This window comes from Hippoglossus stenolepis, chromosome 5, assembly GCF_022539355.2.
Source record: "Hippoglossus stenolepis isolate QCI-W04-F060 chromosome 5, HSTE1.2, whole genome shotgun sequence".
In the NCBI taxonomy this organism is placed as follows: Eukaryota; Metazoa; Chordata; class Actinopteri; order Pleuronectiformes; family Pleuronectidae; genus Hippoglossus; species Hippoglossus stenolepis.
In genome coordinates, this window is record NC_061487.1 from 24,624,495 (window position 1) to 24,650,869 (window position 26,375).

At 42.3% G+C, this 26,375-nt stretch overlaps 2 protein-coding genes across 8 annotated transcripts in view; both read left to right on the forward strand.

Annotated features, from left to right (window-relative positions):
- The window catches only part of cbfb (core-binding factor subunit beta), a 27,458-nt gene extending 17,916 nt beyond the window's left edge, over nucleotides 1-9,542 (forward strand). For 3 of the 6 annotated variants that reach the window (XM_035156968.2, XM_035156969.2, XM_035156967.2), the window contains 3 exons: nucleotides 1,288-1,404; nucleotides 1,781-1,876; nucleotides 8,787-9,542. In XM_035156968.2, coding sequence (XP_035012859.1) covers nucleotides 1,288-1,404; nucleotides 1,781-1,876; nucleotides 8,787-8,858 — 285 coding nt within the window. In that variant the 3' untranslated portion in view covers nucleotides 8,859-9,542. Of the gene's footprint in view, nucleotides 1-1,287; nucleotides 1,405-1,780; nucleotides 1,877-2,887; nucleotides 2,958-8,786 lie in introns of all 6 variants that reach the window. The other 3 variants (XM_035156970.2, XM_035156972.2, XM_035156971.2) reach the window with 2 other exon arrangements.
- Nucleotides 9,543-14,112: 4,570 nt separating this feature from the next.
- Nucleotides 14,113-24,485, forward strand: phaf1 (phagosome assembly factor 1). 2 transcript variants are annotated; one of them, XM_035156154.2, is made up of 16 exons: nucleotides 14,113-15,180; nucleotides 15,579-15,661; nucleotides 16,270-16,353; nucleotides 16,531-16,574; nucleotides 16,976-17,055; nucleotides 17,158-17,252; nucleotides 18,934-19,031; nucleotides 19,358-19,470; nucleotides 19,722-19,855; nucleotides 19,988-20,071; nucleotides 20,819-20,901; nucleotides 21,044-21,087; nucleotides 21,223-21,272; nucleotides 21,661-21,719; nucleotides 21,886-21,958; nucleotides 22,638-24,485. In XM_035156154.2, exons 1-16 carry the CDS (start codon nucleotides 15,117-15,119, stop codon nucleotides 22,731-22,733), a joined length of 1,284 nt encoding a protein of 427 aa, XP_035012045.1. In that variant the 5' UTR covers nucleotides 14,113-15,116; the 3' UTR covers nucleotides 22,734-24,485. The 2 variants fall into 2 exon arrangements, with proteins under 2 accessions (XP_035012045.1, XP_035012046.1); XM_035156155.2 differs by having other exon boundaries at nucleotides 18,967-19,031.
- The last annotated feature ends 1,890 nt before the right edge of the window (nucleotides 24,486-26,375 follow it).

Here is a 26,375-nt window from a genome sequence, read left to right on the forward strand (position 1 = left end):
GGAGAGACAAAGTGCGCCCGACCCTCCTCCGTCTGCCTGACTGAGCTGCTCTTTGTGCTCCAGGAGGAGGAAGTGGCTCACAGAATAGAAGTGAGAACCTTTCTACTCCCTGTTGTGTCTCACACACAAGACAAAACACAGAAGACGCACAAGGTCAAAGACGACAAACACGGCCTCTGACCGATAATGATGCCGCTCTCTTTTTGTTGTTGTCAGATTTAACCGAAGTAAGGCGAGAACTGAACTATAAACACGTTAATTTTGAAAAATGAGAATGATGAGATCATTATCCGAGGACAAGAAGATATTTGTCACATTCGTAATAATTAACTCCACGACCGTATCAGACCCTGAGCACTGGCAATAAAAACGAAGGCACACATACGAGAAGTAAATGGGTCTGAAGCACATGATATTTAGTTGTGATCACTTTGCCTCCACTCAGTCCAACACACACACACACACTCACATTTCCACTCCAGCAATCGATTGTGCCGGGCGAGGTTCTGACGTAGTTGGTGGTTTTCCTCATTCTCAGCAGTCACAGCGAGAGGGTGGGGGAGGGAAACACAGAGCTTGGTATTATTCTGGAGGAAGAGCCGAGGGTCTCTCATCAATTTGTATGAAAAAAAACTCTGCGTCATATTAAGCTGCTGCTCCTGCTTTAGGCGAACGTACGATCTATGTGCTGCCAGTGTTTTCTTCCCAGGGTCATGAGAAGCAGAGAACAAGTCCCAGTGTCAAACATCGGATTTACCAAACATACCAACACAGCAACTTAATTTAAACTCAACTGAGCAAATCTCGAGTCTCACACAGGATCATAGACTGTTCTCTAAAAGTGAAGCCAACATGTCTTGGGCACCACCTACTGGCTGGCAGCGGTATAGGCCATTAATCCCTGCCTCCTCCTTGTTAGTGGATGGAACGTGGAGCAAAATAAAAAGTCAAAGTACATGTTGAATACAGTTTTCTCACAGACGGTCTCTGTCAATTTCGATGGTTCTTATTGCACTGATGTTTATTCAAGTGTTCATTTATACTGTAACTTTTTAATTAGTTATTTGATGTCATAAAAACAGGATGAAATATCACACAGTCTATTCACAGGACACACATTTAAATGTGTTGCAGCACTGACAGTAAAGTACAGCACTGCAGGGATGTTCAAATGAACTGTGGCTGGCTTTTATCTTTATTTATTTATCTCTGTCTCTCTCTCTCTCTCTCTCTCTCTCTCTCTCTCTCTCTCTCTCTCTCTCTCTCTCTCTCTCTCTCTCTCTGCAGGTCTATTTAAAAGCCCCTATGATCTTGAATGGGGTGTGTGTGATGTGGAGAGGCTGGATCGACCTACAGAGGCTGGATGGGATGGGATACCTGGAGTATGATGATGAGAGGGCACAGGTAACACCTCTCACTTTGTCCCACATTTGTATGAATACGCTCAGAGATAAAAAACTAAATACTCTACGTCATCCTTTCACCTCAGTTTCCTCTTAATATCTCGATTGTTTCCAGAGCGTAACAAAAATACATTTGTGGTTTTAAATATCACAAACAGCCGCACTGTAGTTTCACATCTCATCGAGCAGGAACACAAACGCCAATTTAATAATCAAAAAGACTCGAAATAAATTGAACATCTTTACCCGCAGTGCTCGTATCTTTGGGACTTTCTTCATCATGGAAAGATAAACACACTCTTTGCCTCTGTTTGTGTGTGTGTGTGTGTGTGTGTGTGTGTGTGTGTGTGTGTGTGTGTGTGTGTGTGTGTGTGCAGCATGAGGACGCTTTGGCTCAGGCAGCTTTTGAAGAGACCCGACGCAGAACCAGAGACTTTGAAGACAGAGACCGATCACACCGAGAGGATCTGGAGGTGAGAGGGCCTGGGGCTGTCGATGGAGCGTTTCTGAAACTGGACGGATCCGCCTCCTTATCATGAACTTGCAAAGCCAACCTCAAACTTGATTTAAATTTTCCATTTAAATGTACATATACAAAGTTGTCACAAATGTCTTTGTCTATGAGCCTTGGCAGACCACAGAGAGCAAAGGGAATTTAAGGTTTGCAGGTTGGCTTTGCAAGACTTGATTTACACAACTGGAAATGTATCATTCTCTGATTTAAAGTGAAATAGCGAAACATCACATATATGCAGTTTGTAACTTGCAGCGAATTAGAAAATTGTCTGTTTAGAAAGTAAAAAGTAAAATTTAGCCTTTAGATACTGGACATTTTTTGCAGATGCTCTTAGTCGCCGAATAGTGATCACTTTTTTACAATATGTATAATCTCATATAATGGTAAATATAATATATTTAAAGAAGACTGAACAGTGTTTTATTCAAACCACAGAGTCAAATTTCCAGTTTGATCTTCTTTCCTCAGCGCTTAGGGTTGTGTGATGTGTGGTTGCGTGCTTCAGTAGTTACACAGTTTTCTACGGTTTGAATAGTAGGTTTAGTGCATGATCAGTTTGATGATAAATCTAATTTGATAATTGATTTGATTTCATAATAATGAGCTGGTGAATGACCGGTTCAGTTTTTGGTCAGGTGTCCCCAAAAGCCTCCAGGGAACCTAGTTCACTGACTTTGTACCAGATTTAAGTGGAAAAATAACATAATGATTGTTCAGACTATGAATTTGTGCCCATTTCACTTTCTAAATTGCATGTTTGCAATGATCATTTAATAGTGATACTGTTTCCAGTGTCTTATATGTACTTCAGTCATTCACATGCTATACGTTTGAAATCTATAACTGTCCCACGTGCATTTCAATACTCGAGACGAACCCACCTTCCCAGCGAGGCTTCTGGGAGATCGGAGGCCTCCTTCCCGAGACGACGCCCAACGAATGAACCCCAAATTGTTTATTTTTTTAGGACCCTGTGGTTTCTAAAATCTGGGACTGATGACACACAGACAGACAGACAGCCAGCAGAAAAGAACAGGGTCTGTTTCCTTCATTTCTCATCATCTGTCACACTCTCATGCACTAAACCCCCTGTGTGTGTGTGTGTGTGTGTGTGTGTGTGTGTGTGTGTGTGTGTGTGTGTGTGTGTGTGTGTGTGTGTGTGTGTGTGTGTGTGTGTGTGTGTGTGTGTGTGTGTGTGAGAGAGAGAGAGAGTGAACAAGTGTTTGTGAGTGTGTGTGTGTCCACCTGTTTGATTTATATATACGTGTATTCTTGTGTTTATTATTTTCTGTCTGTGACCACAAGCATTTTCACATACGATGTGCATCTTTGTTAGTGTGTGTGCATGCGTTTGTATGTGTTTGTGAACGTGCATGCTTTTCTAATGTATTCAATGACTATAATATCCACTCAGAATCAAAAAGATGAGACGATTTCATAGCTCACTTTTACAGTTTGCACAATTACACACATGCACACACATACGCACGCACACGTCAAGACCTACCACAGCTTTGCAGCACATGGCCCTGCTGAAATTATAGAGGGAAAGAAAGGCAGCACACGAAGAGAGCGGAGGGGAAGAAGGGAAAGAAAAAGAAAGAGGCGTTTTTTTGAAGGTCGTCTTTCATCCGACTGATCTCATGTTTCCTCCCCGAGGCTCTCGGAGGCAAAGAGGATAAAAGAAAGAAAACCTTGTGTCTCCTGCTGAATCGATAGAAGTGCCACCACCACCATGTTCTTAGAAAAATCACATAGCTCAGGTTATAGTCTGGTCCCATACATCTACTACTACATACTTAACTACAGCTCTTCTGAACATGTGTGTGATCATTGAACAGTATCTCAACTTTCTTCATTGGTTTGCTGCAGTGAGCATGTACAGTCAAATAATAATGGCCGTCATTAAGTTCACATAAATGTCAAGGGACCAGAACATGTTCATTATTATGTGTGTTTGATTCCTTGATGAGAAATTAAACTATTTCTTGGCGACAAGCAGCCCTCACTGAAGTTATAGTGATTGTTACTTTCATTTTTCGTTAATGAATTTCAACTTAAAAGGCTTTTAAAGTATGTTTAGCTACAATCTGGAGAACAGATGTATATTCAAGGTCTAGAAAGTCATTAAGAGTCTTTTGCTTTTTAGAGTTTTGAGTTATGACAGATTAACTTCTTCGTAAATCCTGATAATTATCCCAGAGTTATGACTTCCCATGAGTTGAAAATAGTTTTGTTTGGCGTCATCAGAGCCAGATGTTGTTGATTAAAATCCATATTCGATCTCGTCCCTTCCAGGCTGTTGTCGGACCTTAATAAAACAGAGGCCGTGAACTTGTTGTATATTTCACCACAGAAATAAACGTAGTGACGTAGTATTTCAGACTTGAGCAGTTTTACAAAGAGCAGCTGTTTTTTATCCGTGTTCATTCTGTTGTCATCAATGTGACCCAGTGACTTCTATAGAGGCAACAGATGGAAAGTAGTGGATGAATAGATTAATGTTAAGTATGGAAGAACATAGATGAAGTTTGTATTTTTTGAAAAACTAAATAATCAACAGAAATATTCCCGTTCTCTTGGAGATAGTTTGACGTGTTATTGTGATATTTGTCTCATGAGAAGATTCTTCTCTGGGTGTGACTGATGATCTAAATTACTGCTCAGACTCAGCCTCAGCATTTCTGTGGTCTGAACTCCTCCTCTCCTCCTGCCTCTCTTTCTCTCTGACTCTCGTCATCTATCTATTCATCTCTCCATAGTTCAGAGGAGCAGCGAACAGAGAGAAGTCACAACTCACAACCGAATCTGTGTCTTCTTTGTCGCATCATATACAGTTATTTTCCTACTCGACAGTTTTAAATGTGTCGCATGTGATCTGTTGTAAATAAATAAAACATAATAATCAGTTTGTAGAAAGAAATGCAGAAAGGCAGCACATGGCAACAGTGAGTGACAGAAAATAGCAGAGACAAACATTTTAGTGTAGTTTATTTATCTGGTGCTCACACTGATATATGGCTTGTGGAGTCTCATATTCAAATTTAACATTTTCAAGCCGACGTCTTTACCCAACAAAACATCTGTGTCGACCCCCTAAAGGTTTTCATATAGCAGCCAACAACCGTTATCTATATAAAGGTACAGGGCTGTATAATGGCGTCCTGCAGTAACAGAAACCACACTCCGTCTGTGTGTAGTGATCCGCACGTCGACCCACACGTCCTGTTCATTGACCCGTGACTCAGGCAGGTTTGAGTCAGCTTTCTAGGAAATAATGAGGGTTGCATTCAAAATGTGGCAAAGGCTGAAGTGCATGCAATAGTGATCACTAGTCTACTTACCGGACTTAATCAGAGAAGAATTATAAATGGGCCAGAATGCAAAGTGAACCAAAGAAGTGAGGTATGCGATGGTGGACAGAGAAGTGGACTCTGACTCTGACGTAGCTCAAAGCTGCAGATGAGACCTGATGGAGGCATTCTTCTCAGTTTGCATGGTCGGTAGCTGGATTGTTTTTTTGGTGATGTGTTCGGAGGCAGCTTTGAGTCTTATGTATATAAAGATGGACGATGTGCCTCTACGTCCTCCCAACGTACAAACATGAAGCAAAATTGACCAATCACGAGTCAGTTTCAAATATTTCACCTTTTTTATTTTGGCCCATGTCCCCTCCACTAACATGGAGGAGGAAGACCTTACTTTACTTTACTGTAGCCAACCACCAGGGACTAATCAAAATGTTTGAGGAGGCCTGGCGGTCAAAGCATTTTATTTTGTTGTGAGATGCTGTTGCTAGGGCGACCCCTAGTGGCAGGGAATATTGTGCATTGATCCCCTCGCTCTCTAATCCAGAATAAGGTCTGTTGAGATTCGTATTGCTTTGTGATCAACATAAATCACCTTTAAAACATGTGGCAGAGGAAGATTACGTCACTCTTGGGTCGTTCAGGTTTCTTTATAATAAAACTTTTTTTCCATTTGGCTGCTGAATGAATATAAAGATGTTTCCCTCTCGAGTCCTGAAGCCTCGTCATTGATGCACGTCCAACGGTTTTTCATCCAAAAGCAGCAGATATTCCAGTCACTGAAGGTCAGAAGGCACCTGTCAGAGTGATGGATGGAAAAGCAATAGATCAAGAAGAAATGTGGCTTTTAACTCTCACACACACACACACACACACACACACATATACACACACACACACACACACACACACACACACACACACACACACACACACACACACACACACAGACTCCCAAGTGCTCCGCAGTAAGAGATTTGGTGGTGAATGATGAGCTGGCACTGAAAGCATTAATATATCATTAGTATTGATCGCAATCAGACCCCCTGCTTTGACTTACACACACACACACACACACACACACACACACACACACACACACACACACACACACACACAGTCACGGACACATTCAGATACTCTACAGGCACATATGAGCACAAAATCGCAGATAAAGCAAATCTGGTCTACATGACACACACACACACACACACACACACACACACACACACACACACACACACACACACACACACTTCTCCAGTATTGAGTTGTGGTGAGGAGCCCTATAGTGGCCCTGCAAGCTTCCATCTGTGTGCGGATCAATACAGAAAGCTCCTCTTCCCTTATGATTAGCGAAGACCACTCCCTTCATTTCTGCAGAATTTATTGCACAACTTGGATTCTGTCTGGTCCGTCTCAAAATTGCATTAAGTTGAGACGATAAAATGTGAACTGATAAATGAGTGTTTGCTAAAACAAGGAAGTGAAGTCGTAAAGTTCTGGCGGGCAGAAGTGACGCACATGATCAGAGAGTCCTTTTTTTCTCAGCAGTCCACAGGACCACGGATGGTGCTGTACTGAGGAAATTCATTGTGACGCCACTTTCATCCAAAATCAAGTCGCTCTAATTGAGCCACACATGAATATTTGATGGCAGCAGTTTTGATGAAGCTACAGAAAGCTTTCCAGAGGAGACAGACACAAACTGGAGTCAGTCTGGCTGTGAGGAGTCAAAATGGTAGCATGACATACTGTATGCGTGTGTGTGTGTGTGTGTTTGTTTGTGTGCATGTGACTGTGTGTACGTTGCTATTACGGTGAGTCATTGAGATGACACAAACTGCATTCCAGTTGAACTAAGCAACCCCTTTACTATCTCTGTCTGCATTTCTGTCTGCTCTGCTCCCCGCTTCACCTCTGCCCACACTCTCTCACCTCTCCCTCCGCTCCCCCGTTCTCACCCCCTTACCCCCCCATCTGCTAAATTCTCCCAGCTATCACTTAAGTGTAAACACATAACCACAAGTATTTTTTACAGCAGCAGCAGCCGGGTCATGCCAGCAGCTCACACAAATACACGCACACTATACCCAGTCATGAAATATATTTAAAGTCTTGTCATGCTGATGGCCTCTAATAATGATGACCTAATGTGTGTGTGTGTGTGTGTGTGTGTGTGTGTGTGTGTGTGTGTGTGTGTGTGTGTGTGTGTGTGTGTGTGTGTGTGTGTGTGTGTGTGTGTCAGACAGCCTGCATGTCTGCCAGTTTATATGTCTGCCTGTCTGTCTGCCAGCTACCTTGACGAAAATATCAGCAAAAGTTAAAGAGTGTAAACAGTCGCACGGACCTAACTGTAAAGCGCTCTGGCTTCCTCTAGTGTCGGTTTTGAGGAACCGCATCTTCTGTGTTTATGTAGCTTCACACAAGCCTTTTTTAAACCCAGGAACCAAACTCTTGTGTGTTATTCTTACTTTTGGGTTCTAGTTGTGTTCTGTCCAAACTCTTCGAGGTAAATCTGGCATCAACACCCCATTTATGAACGATAGTAACAACTAGGATAACACTTAGTAGAGCGTATACCCCCACCAAGGCCCCACAGTCCAATTAAATTCAATCAAGCTGCTTCACATTTCACACACTCATAGATATCAGTTCCCTAAATGTGTCAGATCAAGATCCATGTGTAATTCCCTGAGAAACTAGTTAACACCTCAAAAAACATCCACTCTGACAATGTTAAAGGAAGTGAGGTTCTGCCCCCTGATCCAGACCCACAACAATATTTAACGGATTCTTCTCTGTCCCCTACCACATCCTTCCAACAAGTTTTTGTGGTAGTCTCTAATGTAGTTTTTGCGTAATGCTGCTAAATAACAGACAAACAAACAAACGCTGGTGAAAACACAGCCTTGGTGGAGGTGATAAAAACACAAACAGACGTGTCTATTTATTTGAGCCGTCAAATGAAGCGTTGGCACTGTTTTGAAAGTGTGACAGAGATTCAGCAGGTGCCACAGATGATAGATCTGTTGTTCTTTAATGTGGAGAAACTCCTCACACGTAGACGCTGGCACATCGAAAACAACTCACCAGGGGAAAATGAATGTCCCTATTTCCAGGAGGAAAGAAAGTTTCAATTACTCAGATCTTCTGCCATATATATCATTCACTTGTTTATTTAACGTAAAGTCGGGCGAAAGCTGCATTTTTCCGATATAAACAGCATTTGTCTATTTCGCAGTGAGCCTGTTTGAATTTCAGTAACTCCAATCACATTACTTTATTTGAAATAGTAATTACTTGCATATAATTGATCATTGAGAAAATACTAGTCAGGAGAATCTGTGTAAATGTGTATATTTTTACATTTGAAAGACTTGAAATGATTATCACCCTAAAATTTGTACTTAATTTATTGTATTTTTCTCTCTCCTCCCTTTCTTATATCCTCCTTCCTTCCCTCTCATCTGTCTTATATCACCTTCCGCCTCCTTCCCTCTTTTTGTCCCTCCTCCTCTCTCCTCCTCCCATACTTCCATCTCTCTCTCTCCCCAGTCCAGACGACAGCAGGACCCCAGCTCTGGCTCAAACATGGCCAACGCTGACGTAGAGCACAAGATGCGCTGAGGAGGAGGGCGGCGATGAGGAAGGAGTGGAAGGAGGAAGAGGAGGAAACCGGGTGCTGGCAATCTGTTCACTTTCAACACAATCAATAGAAAAGAAAAAGCTTTAGACCAATTGCTCGTCGTTATTCTAGAAAAGGGTTTTTTTCCAATGCCAAGATTATTTTTGAATATTTGAATGTAGAGGGAAACAAACTTCCTGAATTGATTTGAATTGAAAGTGAATAAAAGCCACAGACAAGACGGATTAAAAGGCCACGACAGACCTGGACAAAAAGCAGTTGAACGTATTTTAACACAGAGGAAGGAACATGAGCGTATTGTAAATGTGACACATCCAGAGTCGGAGTTGTTTCTCCAGTTAGACGAGAGTTTCAGATACAGAAAACAAGGTTCAGATATTTTTTGTCCAGGTCTAAAAATATTTAATACATGCAGGGGGGGAAAGTTTGGAGTACCAAAGGTATATTTTCTATTAATACGAGAGGTTGAGAATAGAGGGAGAGGAATTTCAAGGGGGTCATCAACAGGAGGAGGTGGAGGAGAGACAGAGGCTTTATTTGGCTCAGGGTCAGAATCAGGGCTCGTTGGTCAGGATTACAAGTCGAGCATGTATCAAAACTGAAGTGTTGACTGACAACAAAACACTCAGCGTTGTGCAACACCTCACATTTGTGTGAACGTGCCCTTCCCACTACACCCAGCTCACTTCCTGAAACCTGCTGTTTTCTGAGACCAAAGTTCACTTTGCTGGAGAGGGGAGGGAGGGAGGGAGGGAGGGGATTATAGTGGGGAGGAGAGCATCCAGAGAGAAATTTGTGTTTTTGCTGTACTATCATTTGATTGATTTCTTCTTGCCGTCGCTGTGGTGAAAACGCCCGACACAACAGAAGGGCAGCTTCCGACCTCGAGGCGGCAGAGTTAACAAAGAAAACTGCTGCAAACTCCTGATATCTGCAGCTCTGGAAGCAATTGTGGAAATGATGAGGTGTTTATAGTGTTGGGGGGGTGGGTGGTAGGGGGGGCTCAATTCAAAATGTCCTTTGTCTTCCAAGGGGTTTTGCACTATGTGATACAATCAGTCTTGTTCTCCACATGGATTTTTCTTTATATGCATGAAACCAAACACAGGCCTGCTCCTGTGTTCTTTGTCGTTCCCTATGCAGCTTATTTATCTTCAGAGTTCGCTCTGTGCAGCGCTTTGGTCGGGAATAAGTGGGTGATTCAGGGATACATCGTCCGACGCGTCCTCGCAAACAGCAGCGTGCTCATATAAAACAAAGAAGACGCTCAAAACGTTTGTTTCCCACATTTTCCCTCACGTCAACATGTGCTCACATACCTAGATGTGTGTGTTACTTACTTTTTTAGCGCTCAGGTGCATCATAACATGACATTGCTGTATTCTGGAACCATTGAATTTTTTAGAAAGCTGAGAAAAATGTCAAAAGCCAAATAACTTTTTTTTTTTAAAGACAATTGCATCTTTGAAAAAGCTGAAAACATGTATTTTTCTTATTTAATAATCAGAATGGCCCTCTGAGAGCATAGGCCTCCACCAAGGCCCAACAGTTCAGTTATGAAACCACATTTAAATTCACTTACTCATTTCCCATCTGCACCAAATTGCACATACTCATAAATATCATTTCATCAAGATCTTGAATTATTCCCTGGGAAACTGGTGAAAACATTAAAAATAACAGCCTATCTTGCAATGTTAAAGAAATTGAAAAATCCTCATCCAGTTCCGCCCCGCCGTGATCTGCTATTCAGCCAGGAACACATAATCACAAGCTCTTCAAAAACGCACACCATAATCAATAAGCATTAATAATCAATCATCTCAGATCATAAAGACTGTGCCATCTATAGATCTGACTCAGTTATCGATGGATCCGTCAATCACCCACAGATTCCTCATCACTGAAGGACTGGAAAAAGCCTGAACGCATCTGAATACTATTCCCTGTCCTGTTACAGCACTAGTGTAATGAAATGCTATGTTTTCTTCTCTTATTGTTTTTGTTTGTGTGAAAGTCATGATGTTTACTTTTTATATTACTTCTCCTTCTGTACATGTACTCATTTTTTTTGTCCATCTTTCGGCTTCGTTATGAACCTGTAGTATCAGCAATAGGCTGTTTTATGTTAAGTTGAAAATAAGAAAATGTCTCCAGATGTTTGGGAGTTTTAAGGACTTTTGTTGCTTGTTTCTTTTTCATGTTTTCTTTTTATTAATTGTCTTTTTATTGTTTTGTTTTTTTGTTTAGATTTTTCTCTCAAGGAAATCCACTTCCTGGGGTTAAATACATTGAATGTGGATTCACTCGAGCCCTGTTATTAGGCGACATTTTTTATATTGTGCAACGAGAAGCTCATTTCATTTTTCCATTGTGTTTTCCATTTACAGCACTCAACGGTTTTATTATTATTATTATAACCAAGAAAACTCTTTTGTTCATCCTTTTCTTTCTCGTCAGTACGACTTATAAAGAAGTTTAAGCTTTACATGAACTAAGAAAACTGTTGTACATTGTGTTTGTAACAATTTACTTTAAGTTCTGGAGCTAAGAAATGTTGTTTTTGCTGGAAACAACCATTAGAATTCTAATTAAAAAGTGAAAGATGTATTGAAAAGTCAAACAATGTGATGGATATGATGATAGCACCCCAGCCTGAGAGGCTTCAGAGAGGTTTTATTGTTTTTAAAAGACGCAGAAAGTAGAACTGAAGGAAACTGTTAAAATTGCAAAGCTAAGATTTCTCTACAGCCTCATTAACATCAACTAACAAGGTCTCCTCCGGTTTCCCTGCATCTGCAGCTAAATCATCGAGCCCAGAGTACAATACAATAACAATGCAGAGCTGTCATCCTCACATTCAGATGCTCCAGGAGGATATAATTGGGGTAACCTCAGGTCAGGAAGTTAAGTTTCTCATTGGCTTCCTCGGTTGATGTCTTTCCCACTGAGATTTAGGAGAGAAAAAGCTGTAATGTTCCCATTTCTCTTCTAATATAAAGGCAGCTGACCTTGTGACCTGCTGCTTCATTAAGTTGACGAACGTGGAAAACATACTTTCTGCCTAGAGGCACAGTCAGTGGTGTGAAAAGTGGATTTTTGTGGTCAGGTCAAGTGTGGATTGTTAAGAAAAGTCCAGCAGGTGAGAAGTGAAGTGACGTTAATGAGGTGAATAGTTTTGAAGGAGGCATGAAATATGTGGTGAGGTCAGAGATGAGTCTCAGGTCAAGTTGGTGAAAGAGTCATATTTACAGTGGCTGCTATGTTTCCATAAGGCTGAATCCTGTGTGCAAGCAGTGCAGGATATCAGGGCTCTGACATCCATCAAGTGTCGACAGTGGTACAAACTACATATTTATATATTACTGTTCTATCAGTATTAACATCAGTGGACACTGACAGAGCACCATATAGTGTAGGAGGTACAGTAGGTGTCAGAAATAAAAGGTTTGGGGCTTTTATAAGTTATGAGTTAATTGCTTATGTGCACTGAAAGAAGAAAATTGTTTACCAACTTGACACAAATTAATTAAAGGTTGAGTGTGTAGAATGTAGTGACATCTAGTGGTGAAGTTGTTTGTTGCAGGTGAACACCCCTCACCTCACCCTCACCTTCCAAAAATGAAAGAGAACCTGTGGCAGCCTTCAGTTGTCATAAAAATATGGAAAAATATGAAAAAAAAACTTAATTTATCTGTGTCTTGGTAAACAATTTTCTTATTTCAGTGTGAACACAAATGCAAAGCGCAAATCGCAGGTCAAAGTTCACCACAAGGTTGAACTGCACATGAAGCCACGCTGTGATTTTCTTCGCGTTCTCGTTCGCACAGATTGGAAGTGACTCACTAAGACAATGGGCTCAGCTGCTCACCTGCTACATGATTTACTGCAGCAGCGATCACACTGTGATAAATCATCTCTCCTCATGAAACCTGAGGAGGCAAAAAACTCTTACAACAATGGGAACAACTTTGTTCTCAGCAACAGGTTTCAGCTTGTGGGTCTCCAGGTCCCCAACGAAGGTCACAAGCCCAAACATGTTAGTCTGAGAATAAATTTGTTCTTGTAAATGTAGCTGGAGTTTTTACCCCTTTTACTCGTCTTCATGTATCTTGGAAGGAGGTGAAACTGGGCCAGAATTCATTATTGTGATCCAACCTGAAAACTTAATGGATTTAAACCAGTTTATTTTGAAGGGAAAAATTGTAAGAAAAATTAAAAAAATAAGTTAGATTACTATTTTGTCATTAGGAAGTGCCCACGGTGTCCCCAATGTCCCCAATACACCAGCCAAGTGTATTAATATTATTAATATTCTTTTATTTCGATGATTATCCACCATAGTTGATACTCCATACTTCAATTTTCTTAATGCAGGCATTAAGACAAAACATAATCCACAATAACTTCTCGTTCTTTGTTTTTTTTTACTGTTTATCTTCGTATTTGTGTAAGTTATTTATACTTTGGCTTCATTTAGAGATCCAAAGAAGAACTCTGTGTTATATATTGGCTTCTAAACACTCTCTTTTCTCTGTGTGTGCGGTCTGTCTTCTCCTCTGTTTTAGGGTTGAGCTTGTCCTCTCAGAGGAATTTGAAATATGAGAAATTCAAATTCGAAATGTTAGATGTTTTTCTTAATAAACTCGTATGAATTTGTGTATTTGTTTCTGTTTTTGTGTGGTGAAAGTGTCACGTTGCAGCTGAACACCCCTCACCTCACCCTCCCCCTCCAAACATGAAAGAGAACCCGTGGCAGCCTTCAGTTGTCATAAAAACTCAAAAGGTGTTTAGTTTGTCCAATTTGAGCTACTGTAAAAAACATGGCTGCCTCCGTACAGAGGACCTGCTCCTGATGTAAATATAAAGTATTTAAATATAAAGGGGTAAAGAAAACAACAATTTGTACAATTTAGATGAAACACACAACTGTAAACATCACTAGGATTATATTATATTCAAGATATATCCCTTTTACCTAAATCTTACGCACTGGACCTTTAACTGAGTGGTTGGTTTGTTTGGCAGAAATTAATAAATAAAAGCTGTTGTGTAAAAACAGATATATTTAAAAGCTTCCTCTTCACTTTTCGTGATTCACATCTGTCATCAACATCCATAAATATTCATATTCATATTTTGTTTTGTGTCGGTTTCCCGCCGTTTATTTCGTGCGCCGTGTCAGCTGACCGTGACGTCATCGCGCCCCTCCACCGCCGCCGCCGCCGCTGCGTGTCCCTACACCGGAAGTAGAATTATCAGCTGATCCCCCGCTCGGCTGTTGTTGATGCCTGAAGTTGCTGCGGCTCGGACCCTGTGTCGCTCGGCTCCGCTGCGGGACATCGAGGACTGTGAGACGGGGGGACACGCTGGACATTTTCACACCGGCGAACGAGTGTCGGAGAGCGGAGGCGGCGCCGTCGTGAGGACCCTTGAGTTCGCGGCGGGTGGCAGCTAGCACCCGGGGCTGGAAGCGGTCGGAAAGCAGCGGCTGGACGTGGTTTCTCTTTGTTTGTGCGGTGCCGGGTCTGAAGCGCAATACCCCCCCACCCCCCACCCCCCCCGTTTTCTGTTCAAGACTCTCCTCTTATCTGTGTTTGCACTTGGTTAGCATCCGGCTAAAAGGGGAGCAGCTAGCCCGTGAGCTAACGTTACCACGTAGCGGTGTTGTGTTGCCTTTCGTAGCCGTGTGACAGTGACAGATCAGGACCCGGGGAGCAGGCTGGTGTTCAGGGGGGGGGTGGGGGGGATAGATCTGTGCCCCTGGGTGTGTGTGTATCACTGGGTCAGGTTGGAGGACACGTAGGACTGTCAATCAACAAGCTGGTGTTGACTTGTCACTTTGAAACCCAGATTGTTTTTGTTCTCAACCCTTTTGTGTGACTGTGGTTTTTGAAACAACTCCAAACAAGCTGCAGGTTCAGTGACAGCTGGCTGGCTCCCCCCCCACCCCCTGGTTGCGTCAGTTGTTTACGTGCAAGCTGTCAGTCACTGTTGAGTAACCTGTTACTTTTGATTTACTAGTTTCTGGAATTGAAATCCGATGCTGTAACTCACAGGTTGAGTCTTTAGAGAAGTGAGTAGAGTCGAGTTATGAATTGAAGCAGCCACCTTGTTATAAGTGTGAGACAGTAGTGTGACCGGAGAGAGGGAGGGAGAGAGAGAGAGGGAGGGAGGGAGGGTCCCTTAGGGTCCCAGTGTGTCTTGAGGTGAGCTGCCCCCCCACCCACTACTTGCCAATGCTGGATCTGGAGGTGGTGCCTGAGAGATCACTAGGAAATGAGCAATGGGAATTCGCCTTAGGTGCGTATTAGTTCCAATGCAGGTTGATACTGATAAAGGGTGTGAAAAATGTCTAATACTGATAAATCGATCAATGTGTATATTAAACAACAATTGCTAATGACTCTTAACGTGATGCTATTAAAACCTTACAACAAAGAAATATAATTGAGGCTTGATATTTTACAGTTCAACCATAAACTGTATCTCAAATAAATCAACACACTCATTACAATCAAGTATATGAAACTCTTTTATGTAGAATGTAAACATACATGCACAACCTTCTACATTCTTTATGTTGTCAAATAAAAAGTTCAATTATTATTTATGTATGTTTGTTTTATTGTTTACAACAGGCTGAATCAGAAATCATGTAGCTTTACTTCATTTGTGTGTGTGTGTGTGTGTGTTTTCAGGGATGCCATTGGGCCAGGCCATCTCTATTCTACAGAAGCACTGCCGCATCGTCAAAAACGTCCAGGTGCTATACAGTGAGCAGGTAAGATGGACAAACTGGTGCGTGCTCTCTCTCTCTCTCCCTCTCTCACACACACACACACACACACACACACACGCACAAATGTTAATCAGCTTGTGCAAGAATCCTATTTTGGGCAACAGTGCAAGATTTCTAAGGTTTTTCTGTTTGGTTGCAGTAATTCCAGCTGTTTAGCAATACCAAATCTTTTCAGTTAAATTGCCTTGTATCATGTTATATATATATATAGTGACATCGCTGTTAATATGACCTCATAAAAACTAATAATATAGTAGATGTGAAAGATTGATTCTCTAAACTTGAATACCAATCTTAACATTACTGTATTAATCAGTCGATATTTATAGTCATTTTCCAGAGTTAGTCAGAAATATTGTTTTGGAAACACTGTGACTCAGGCGTGTGTTTGATCAAGTGGAAATTTAAAGCAGTTGTTCATATTAACAAACAGTAAAAGGTAACAAATGTTGCCGTCCATTTCTTTGTCTGATGTAAAATATATATCTGCAGTTACATAATCGGCGTGTCCACCTCAAGAGCAGCGGATAGTGGTCGTCAACCAGCCTCTCTGTGTAATTAATTGGTCTGTTTGTTATCGTTCCCCTCAGACACCACTCAGCCATGACCTTATACTGAACTTGACTCAGGACGGGATTAAACTGCTGTTTGATGCCACAAACCAGAGACTCAAGGTGAACAACTGTGAATTTTAACTGGTGGGAAATGTGAAAGAAACTTAACACACGTGCTCCCATTTCAACTTCCAAGATAATTAGCAAAGATATTAAAACTCCCCTGGCCTTGTTTATTCATATTTAACTAACGTTTTAGTTTTGTGTCCTGATGTTTTGCATCTTTGTGGGGGACAGGTGATCGAAGTGTACGACCTGAGCAAAGTCAAGTTGAAATACTGGTGAGTAGAAACACAATACTGTTGCCGAAAGGAAGTCGTAGGCGTTAACAAATCTGTTGAATAACAGCTGGTTTTAACCACTCTGGAAACCACGTTAGACTCTCAGCTGTTATTGCTATACGTTTATATATATATTATTTGTGTTTCACTTTGCCACAGAGACCAGTTCCAAGTCAGATAAGCCTACAGCTAATGGGAGTCTGCCTGCTTTACTGTGTCCTATATGGTATAGTGGGATCTAAGAGTCTCACACCACTCCCACAGTGGGGAAGTGCATGTGTGTAGGATTACACTTCTCTCAGTGGAGCCCATCACTGGCAGTAGCTCCTCAGCTAATGCAGCGCAGCGTGTGTTTGAATGTTAATAGATTTTAGGCTGACTCTGTGTGTGTTGTGTTTCAGTGGAGTCCATTTCAACTCTCAGGCCATTGCCCCTACAATAGAGCAAATAGACCAGTCGTTCGGAGCCACGCACCCCGGAGGTACCTTACAAAGCAAAGACACACTTTTTAATCAACCCAAATTTTTAAATCTTACTTTTCTGTTTTATGAAACGCTGTCCTCTCAAACCTCTCACCCTCCAGTTTACAATGCCGCAGAGCAATTGTTCCATCTCAACTTTCGAGGACTGTCCTTCTCCTTCCAGCTGGACTCTTGGAATGAAGCTCCGAAATACGAGGTGAGATTGCTGTGATTGATTCGCCCGTCGGCCCGTTAGAGAGAAGCTGAGTGGACGTTTCTTCTTGTCCGAGGGGAATTGGGGCGGCAGCCTTGTGAATTTAAGTGATTACCCTTCACACAGACAGGCTGAGGTCAGGTGCTGCGTTTGCTTTGAGCACGTCTCTGAATCCCTATCAGCTCAATGCTGTTGTCCTGTGATCATAAATATTGTGGGACTGCAGACACTTAAAGCAAATGGATTTTCTTGGGTGTCAGTGGAGTCCAACCTCACAATGCAAAGGTTTTCTGGCAGATTTTCTAAAACGTTGAAACAAACCACAGTACGACAGATCTCTAAACACACCAAGTACTGGTGGTGCTGTTCTGTTTTTCCCCCCGGTGCGTCATGTTCGGCATCATGAACGCACCAACAACTTAGACTCTCTCACCTCGCCGTCTAGCCAAATTAGCCCTCTCACCCAGATGTCAGGATTCCATCGCTGCCGATTAGAGCCAATAAAAACCTGTGTCTGCTGCTGAGTCATTTGACCTGGGAGTGAATGCCGATTATATCTTTTTCGCATTGCAGATGGACTTTAGTGGGGTTTTTTTTACCAGAAAAGACTCATTGCAGTGTTAATTAAGCAGTAAAAACTCCTCACTGCAGTTGGGAGTTCAGGGACCTGAGCTGGTGCAGGCAACATGAATTCATTATTAAATTCCCCGAGACAATGCAGATATTCAGCAGTTGCATCGTGAACTCTAACGCAGGTTTGCTCTCACTCCTGAATAGAGGAAAGTGCTGTGGATGTCGTGCTCTCTGTGTTGTGCAGCTTTGGAAGTCTTGGTTCATGCATGTCATTAACCAGCTGTTCTGCCGTCTGCCAACTTCGTGTGCAGCTCGCTTCTCTGAAACCACAAATCATGTGGAGATGTTTACACTGCTGCTGTTCACATATTTATTTCATCTTAGGTGACTCCATACTTCACAGATGGGTTTTTTGCAGATTAACACATCTTTTAGTTTAGCTGTAGGCTCCCACATACCTGCACATGTTATTGATTATTTCATTAACCTAACCAATACATCCCGAGCTCCATGTTGAAGAGCTCGTCGATTGGGTTCGTTTTAATTCCTGCTCGCTTGTAGTTGTGTTCAGGCACAAACACGATACATTCAGCTTCTAGTAATATATAAAATATTAGCTTTTCCTCGTCTAAATCTCAACACTATAAGACGAGTATATTATGATCAGACTGTCACAGTGTGGACGTCTTATAATGCTGAGCAGATTTCTTTTGCAAATTTATTGAAAATTCCAAGCTTTTGCTTTCATTTGATATGAGAAGAAATCCTCTGCAGGTGTTTTTCATCTCTGTTGCTTTGTGCTGATGAATGCAACCTGGAAATACACGTACAATTATGCACATGAATTAAGAAACCACCGCTGAGTCACGATGAATGTTGATTGGATGTCAGACCTTTCGGATTAAAGGTTGCAAGCTGATAGAGACACAATGCAGAATGAAATGTCACGTTACAAATCACGTTACAGTCACTCCTCTGTGCGTTATCATCTGTTATCACTTCTTTGTTTTGATTTACTATATCGTCTTTAAATGTTTGTTATTCTGGACACACAAAAACAATACACTGTTTTCCAGTTGCTTTACTACTACCAGTTGTTTTGCCTTGGCAGCCTAACTTTGCCCTGGGTTTGGCCTCCCTGCAGATTCCACACGGGGCCATGGTCAAGAGGATGCACATCTACACTGGCAACAACCTGCAGGAAACAAGGTACACACACACACACACACACACACACACACACACACACACACACACAGTTACACAAAGTAAATGTTGCTCAACGTGTGCACAACAACATAAAAACATAGAAAATAATTACTCACATGATGAGAAATGCTTGAGTGTTTTGAAATCAGTAGCCTCGTTGCCGTCTGATTTACGTGCTTGTTTGTTATTTTTGCAGCTGTATAAATGTTTTATAGTATATTTGGTAAATATTGGTCTGTAAGCTTCAGGTGAAACAAACACAAAACCTCAGGATTAAGAAATGTCAGTAATAAGGGGCTCAAACTCTCTGCTCTCTGTTTCCTCAGAGCTCCTGCGATGCCGGTGGCTTGTTTCCTTGGCAACATCTATGCAGAGTGTGTGGATGTCCTGAGAGACCGGGCAGGAGCTCTGGGGCTCAAACTCCACCTTCTCACTGCAGGTATTACACGTCTCAGACAAACGATGGCTTAGCTGTAGACATGGATCAGAATCTCAAAGAAAAGTGTCCAACATCTTGTCGAATCCATCCCACGAATAATTGAGGCTGTTTTGACAGCAGAGTGAGGCCCCGCCCAGTATTAGTATGATGTCCCTAATAAGGATTTTCAAACTGTCTACATTTTCTCTTTTACAGGCTGTTTGTGTTTTCTTGTCTTTAATCTCATGTTGTGTTGTGATGTGTGCGTGTAGGTTGTGGTCCAGGTGTGATGGCGGATGCTAAAGTGAGGTCTCTAGAGAGGAGCATCTACTTTGGAGATTCCTGTCAGGATGTACTCGGTGCTCTGGGCTCACCTCATAAAGTTTTTTACAAGTCTGAGGACAAGGTAGGAACAATTTAATTACATGTTATTAGCTTGTTTTACCGCAGAGGAAATTGCATCAGTTCATTCTCCTCTTCCATACGATGCGTTGTCTAATACTTATTCTGACTTCCTTACATTCCTTGTTTGTTTTAGATGAAGATTCACTCTCCATCGCCTCACAAGCAGGTTCCTTCTAAATGTAACGACTACTTCTTCAACTACTTCACCCTTGGAGTGGTACGTGAGCTCGGCCTGGACTTTGTTTGTCTTCAGTGTTTTTGTACCTGTATATTTGTCACAGTTTTAACGCCACAGACCAACTTGAAGAATCTGTGTGATGTGAACATATGTTCTCTCTTGAGGATGTTTGTAGATGTAATTTAGAAATTGAGTCATGAATACACAGCTGTTCTTGCTCATGTAAGTTTTGGTGGTAGAACACAGGTAATGTTGATGCAAAGAAATGTGACCGAGCTGGTAGTTACAGCTTACACGTGCAGTAGTTGGTAACAATCCAAACAACAAAGAAAACCTGTTGGTCCCTGTAGTACATGTACGTGCGGAACTGGTTAAGTTTTACTGGGGTTTTCTGTTTGACTGAAAACCATCTGTTTCCTCTCATCCCGTAGAAATGTCTTCATTTGGATCCTTGAACTGAATCTTTGTCAAATCAGCAACTGAATTCTGTCTGTAGTTGATATAAAGTGACATTTATGGTCTATCTTCATTCTTCAGACCTGTTTTGAGAATCTGTGCTGGGAGAGTAAACAAGATGAACTCGTCTGCTGCCACTGTTCATATCCTCTGAATGAGAAGCTTGAGCTCCACTGCACAGTTCCCCTCACATGAATGGGTGTGGGAGTGTAGCCCTGCTTCTATCTGCATTTACTCGCCCTCTGTTTACAGTAGATAAGACTGTGCTGAGCTGATCTGCTCAAACAAACAAGAACAAAGCCCAAAATTGTGTTTTTCTTATTTTTTCAGGATATCCTGTTTGACTCAACAACTCACCTGGTGAAGAAGTTTGTCCTGCATACCAACTTCCCAGGACATTACAACTTCAACATGTAAATATCTTGTTGTTTAAGAAACGTTCCTTTACACAGGTTTACTTCCCATGACATTATTTCTCTGATTTCCCGTCAGCAATGGAGTCCTTTCTGTCCCTTTTGTTTTACACCCTTTTCATTGTGTTCTCCTTCATTACAGATATCATCGATGTGACTTTAAGATTCCACTAGTCATCAAAAAAGGTGAGACCCCTTTCAGTCGCAAATCCACGTCTTAAAGATCAGGAATGGTGCTCGGACAGTGTCGACCTCCCCCAAGACAAATGCTGCATCTTTAATTTAATTCTCATTTCCCTGTTTTGTCTCCACGTTCTTCAGAAGGATCTGATTCTCAGACGGAGGACTGCATCTTAACCACCTACAACAAGGTCAGTTATATTACACTTTGTCAGATGTCGATGGGTTTGATGTGATTTCACACGGTGGCGCTGTGGCTGGGCTGTAGTGATCTGACAGATTTCATCTTCATATGTTTTATAAGTTAACCAAACATTTCTTCAACGTTCCTTAAAGTTATTGTTACATTTCAGTCTGTAATTGTTGGGGTTGTTGTTCGGCTGCAACTATAACGAATACACTTCAGATAACTGGGCTGAAGCTGATACAGCTGCAGCCCTCTTGTTCTTTCCCAAGTCTCCCTTATTATACACATCTAGTATCCCCCTGTGCTACAAACCAGCATTGACAGAGGATAAAAAGCTTTTTTCTCTTTCTCTCTGTTTGTCTTTTAAACCTTTGTTTGTCTCTGTCTCTCAGTGGGATCAGATTCAGGAGCTGCTGGGTCACCCGATGGAGAAACCTGTCGTGCTCCACAGGTAAAGTGCAGACACATGATCCTGCAGAGATACCAGATCGCATTACTGCTCAAATGAGTCATGAGCATATTTAATATGTTGATTTACAAATATACATCATGCAAACTAAACTGGACCTGTTAAACTACCCAGATGAGTATCCTCATTATATGTTTGTGTTGGACAGGTCCTCCTCAGCCAATAACACCAACCCCTTCGGCTCCACGTTCTGCTTTGGACTGCAGAGGATGATCTTTGAGGTCAGAACACTTTGGTCTCTGGTGTGTGTGTGTGTGTGTGTGTGTGTGTGTGTGTGTGTGTGTGTGTGTGTGTGTGTGTGTGTGTGTGTGTGTGTGTGTGTGTGTGTGTGTGTGTGTGTGTGTGTGTGTGTGTGTGTGTGTGTGTGTGTGTGTGTGTGTGTGCGCGCGCAGTAGTTATAGTTCAACCGTAGCCTTGGTTGAACTATTAGAAGGTTTATCCTGGTAATTCATTGCTAACATTAGCATTGACGGCTGTTCACTCTCGGTCGAGAGGAAACGTTGGATGCTCAATATTTAAAACTTTATTTTACTTTACTTATTTATCAGCTGTTGCTATTTCAATTTTCTAAAATGTACCATTTATTAAATGAATTTAAAAGTAATATTGATACTGCTGCTATATTACCAGTAGTAGCATCGGTCTGTCAGGCTCAAATCTGTTTTATCTGAGGCATTTTGCAGAAGGCAAAGGAAACTGATGTTTTTCTTCTTCTTCGATAATTACAGCTGCTAAAATTACTATTAATTACTGTGTCTGAACAAAGGTTTTGGTTTCTCCCCCTCAGTTTTATTGAAACAGGGTTTTTAAGCAGGAAAATCTTGAGAACAGACAGTTTTGTTTTTTACAGATTTCTAAATATTTCAGCTCCAAACCCCTCCGTCTGCTTTCCTCCCCCAGGTGATGCAGAATAACCACATAGCATCAGTGACCCTCTACGGTGCTCCGCGGACCACCGGTCAAGCCCGACCCGAGTCCAGTAGTAGTTCCCACTGAACAAGCAACCAGAACCACATCCCATTCTGGCCTGTCCTGAATCTAGTACCTCTACTGACTGAACCTCTAACACGGAGCCAGATTCTTAACCAAGCAGACCTGACCCAGGACAACAAAGCTATTCTTGCTCAGCTCAGACGATGAACACTGAGTGGAAACACAACAAGAACCCAAGGAACAACCAAATCCGACCTGACGTTAATCAGCTTCTCAAGAGTGGGTACTAAGATTTATTCTTCCAATCAGACACATCCAGCATATCCCATGACATCCAGGATCTACGTACATTATCGCAGTGCTGGAGCATTCATGCTTTGAAATGAAACCAGTGAAATAATTCCCTAGTTGTGTGGAAATATCACTGTGGTGCTGCAAACTGACAAAGTGAAGAAATCTGCATTGTGGTAGAGCTCAGCTGTTTCCTGTCTCCATCCTGTGACTGCATCCGCCCAGGAACACAGACGACCACAGACTGTAGTTTGGAACAGCAAGGTTCCACCAGTGAGAAGAACCACGACCGTAAACCTCCACAAGGGTGTGGTGGTGAGACTGCGAGCGTTTGAATTCATCTGCTGCACATTTTAAAGATAACAGCTGTGAGGTCAACACGGCCGCCACTGAAAACTGCTGTGGCCAAAGTCTTGAAGCGAACTTTGGCTCGACCCACTGACTCCACGTCATCCGACCACACTGCCAGCCCGAACCGTACCGCCTGTCTTCCTGCCTCAACTGCATAATCAGACCTGACTGGATCGGTCGAAACCCCCGGACACGTCCGAACCACGAGAACCAAACCAGCCCAACCCGACCAAGAGACCATCAGAGCCAAACACACACTGCAGAGGACTGAAACCAAAACACAGAAACACACACACAAGAACCCAAGATTCTGTTGAGGAACCAAACACACTCAGGGTGTGGACAGAGACGTGGCCCAGGACGTGACCCCCTCCATGGACGAGCCAATCAAACCAGACGATCCAAACGTCACCTCCTGATTATTGTCTCCCTCTTCATCTTCTAACCCGTCCTTCAACTTTGTTCAGTGGTGCCCTCAAAGACACACAACACACACAACACACAAACATCAGCGAACACTGTTAATCCAAAGCTGTTGCATGCAGCTCTGGACATTAGCGCCTCACACTCACAAGTGAATATTTGCATGTGCTCGGCCGCCGATCGACGTTTCAGGACATAAATTCTAAGCACAGTTACACAGCGGCAGCGATCTGCTCACTGCTGTGTCCTTTCTAATATTTAAAACCTGGCTCATCTTTTTCTGGCCTTCGCAGCGTTAACACAAAACACGGGAACACGCAGGCATGACACGAGGTTTGCATGAACCTGGCCGATGCTTTTGAATGGGAAGAGACTCGTAACAAGATCAAACCGGCAGCCAGCTGTGCTGATTTGATCCTGCATGTTGTGAAGAGGCGTAGACTTGGCACGCTGTTTTTTTTTTTTTTATTTCCCTCTGTCCCTCTTTCCCACCTACGACCATTTCCATGATGATCAGTGTTGTTAAAATCAAATCCATTTTGTACATTTGCACTAATACACACCTTCGTACTTGACCGGTCGATTGTGCCCGATACTCAGAGGTGAAGTCGTGGAAACATTTGGAGATAGAGGTGTGTGTGTGTGTGTGTGTGTGTGTGTGTGTGTGTGTGTGTGTGTGTGTGTGTGTGTGTGTGTGTGTGTGTGTGTGTGTGTGTGTGTGTGTGTGTGTGTGTGTGTGTGTGTGTGTGTGTGTGTGTGTGTGTGCGTGCGTGCGTGCGTGCGTGCGTGTGTGCGTGTTTGTCTGTCAGTCACAGGACACATTCGGGAAAATCTTGGTACTGAAGCCATGTTCCTTCCATCCATCCACTATCTATACAGCTTATCCTTTAAAGCTAGGGTTGGTAATCCTGGGAAATTCAGCCAGAGCAGGATACACTTTGATAAAATGCAGCCGATACATCCCCCCCCCGTTCAGCCCTCTCGTCAAAGATACCCTCAAAACATAGGAACATTGGGCAAGAGGCTGTTTTCACCCTGAGCAGAGAAACGCCAGGATTCAAACCTGGAACCTTCTTGTTATGAGCTGTTCTTGCTAACCACTGCACCACCATGCTGCCCAAGCCATGTTTTTCTCCGTTGGGGGAAAAAACTTAATGTTGGGTCAGTGGTTAAGTTTAGGTTTGAGTTAAATCTGCAGGAAATGAACACAAGTCTTTGTAATGTCCCCGAAGGTGACCTGTGACGTGTCCATTTGAGCAGAGGCGTCCATGTTTGCCGTCATGTCCTCTGCATCACACCCATCTCTCTCTTTTTTTCTTTCTCTGCACTCTCTTCACCTTCCTCCCTCCACGATGTCTGCATTTATTTCTCTGTTGCCAAATGCTTATAGCCAAAGATGTTTCAGGATGATTTTAATTTGATCCGCAGACATCATCGCTGTAAAGTGTGTGTGTGTGTGTGTGTGAAAACATCCCGAGGAGCGAGGTGTGTGTTGATCCTGTCATCGCCGTAGTAACTCCTCTAAATCCAGCTCCTGGGTTCTCGACCTGCCCACAGTAATCACACAGAACAAGAACACGAGACTCATGTGTCGGTCCTGTCTATCACAGGGATGTTTACAGCTGGAGACACATGAACAGTAGTAAGAACCGGTGTCGTCCCTGTTGTGCGTGTCTCTTGTGCGGTGGTTATTGTTGTCACAGAGCCGTCATTGAAATATTTACCATTGTTTCTTTGTGCGTTCGGGACATTTGACCCCATTGATGCTTGAGTGCAGGTTGCACCTCCCTCCTCTAATGTAAACGTTTAAGTTCCTTTTGATTATAAGCGACTGAATAAACTGTGTATTAATTTGAATACACATGTTCTCTGTTATTGTCCCTTCATAAAATCCCGTTTGCTTTTTATCTTGTAACAGTTGCTTGATTTGTGATTACGTGTGAATGCATCGGGGGGGAAGTCGGCGCTCGTGTACGTGAACATTTCATTGTGTTGAGAATTAAATGCATAAATGGGACTTAAAAAAACAAAAAACGGGTGAGATTTATTGTTTTGAGGTAGCGTCATGTAGAAGAGTTTTTAAGACTTCCTTCACAGTGTTATTTTTTATCTTGTAAATGTTCCCAGACAACACAGCTGAGTAAATTAATTCATCCCTCATGGAAACCAGACTGACTTCCAATAAATGAGTATGAAACCCAGAAGAAGACAAGACAACAAATTCTTGCTAATCACCATTAAACCTCTTTTTAGAATCACTACTAGTCTTACTTTACAATACCTTTCTTTTTCGGCTTGGCTTTGAATTTAAAACCAGAAATTCATGTGTTTTTTTTATTTTATTTTAGATGAAGACCAAGTTAAATAAGAGCAGTTTGATTTCTGTCATGTGATTCCAGTTTTTTTTCTCAGCCTAACTGTTCATTTTTGAATTTCTTCTAATGTATTTGGGTCCTAATGCTTCTGGAGTTGACGTTGATGTACAGATGCTGTAAATAGTTGTGCTCTTATTGTGGTGTCTTCTAATTTACGTACATCTGACGGCTCGGTACAGACACAACTGACTCAGGCCCCGGCTGAGTGGTTTCACGTTTATTTCCTTGATTCTAATTCCATTGAAATCTCAGGAGGAGGGATCTG

Coding starts and splice junctions, on each gene's coding strand:
- phaf1 (XM_035156154.2), top strand. CDS start 15,117: ATGCTGGATCTGGAGGTGGTGCCTGAGAGATCACTAGGAAATGAGCAA. Junction 17,056..17,157: donor CGGAGCCACGCACCCCGGAG/GTACCTTACAAA, acceptor CTCACCCTCCAG/TTTACAATGCCGCAGAGCAA. Junction 21,720..21,885: donor AAACCTGTCGTGCTCCACAG/GTAAAGTGCAGA, acceptor TGTGTTGGACAG/GTCCTCCTCAGCCAATAACA.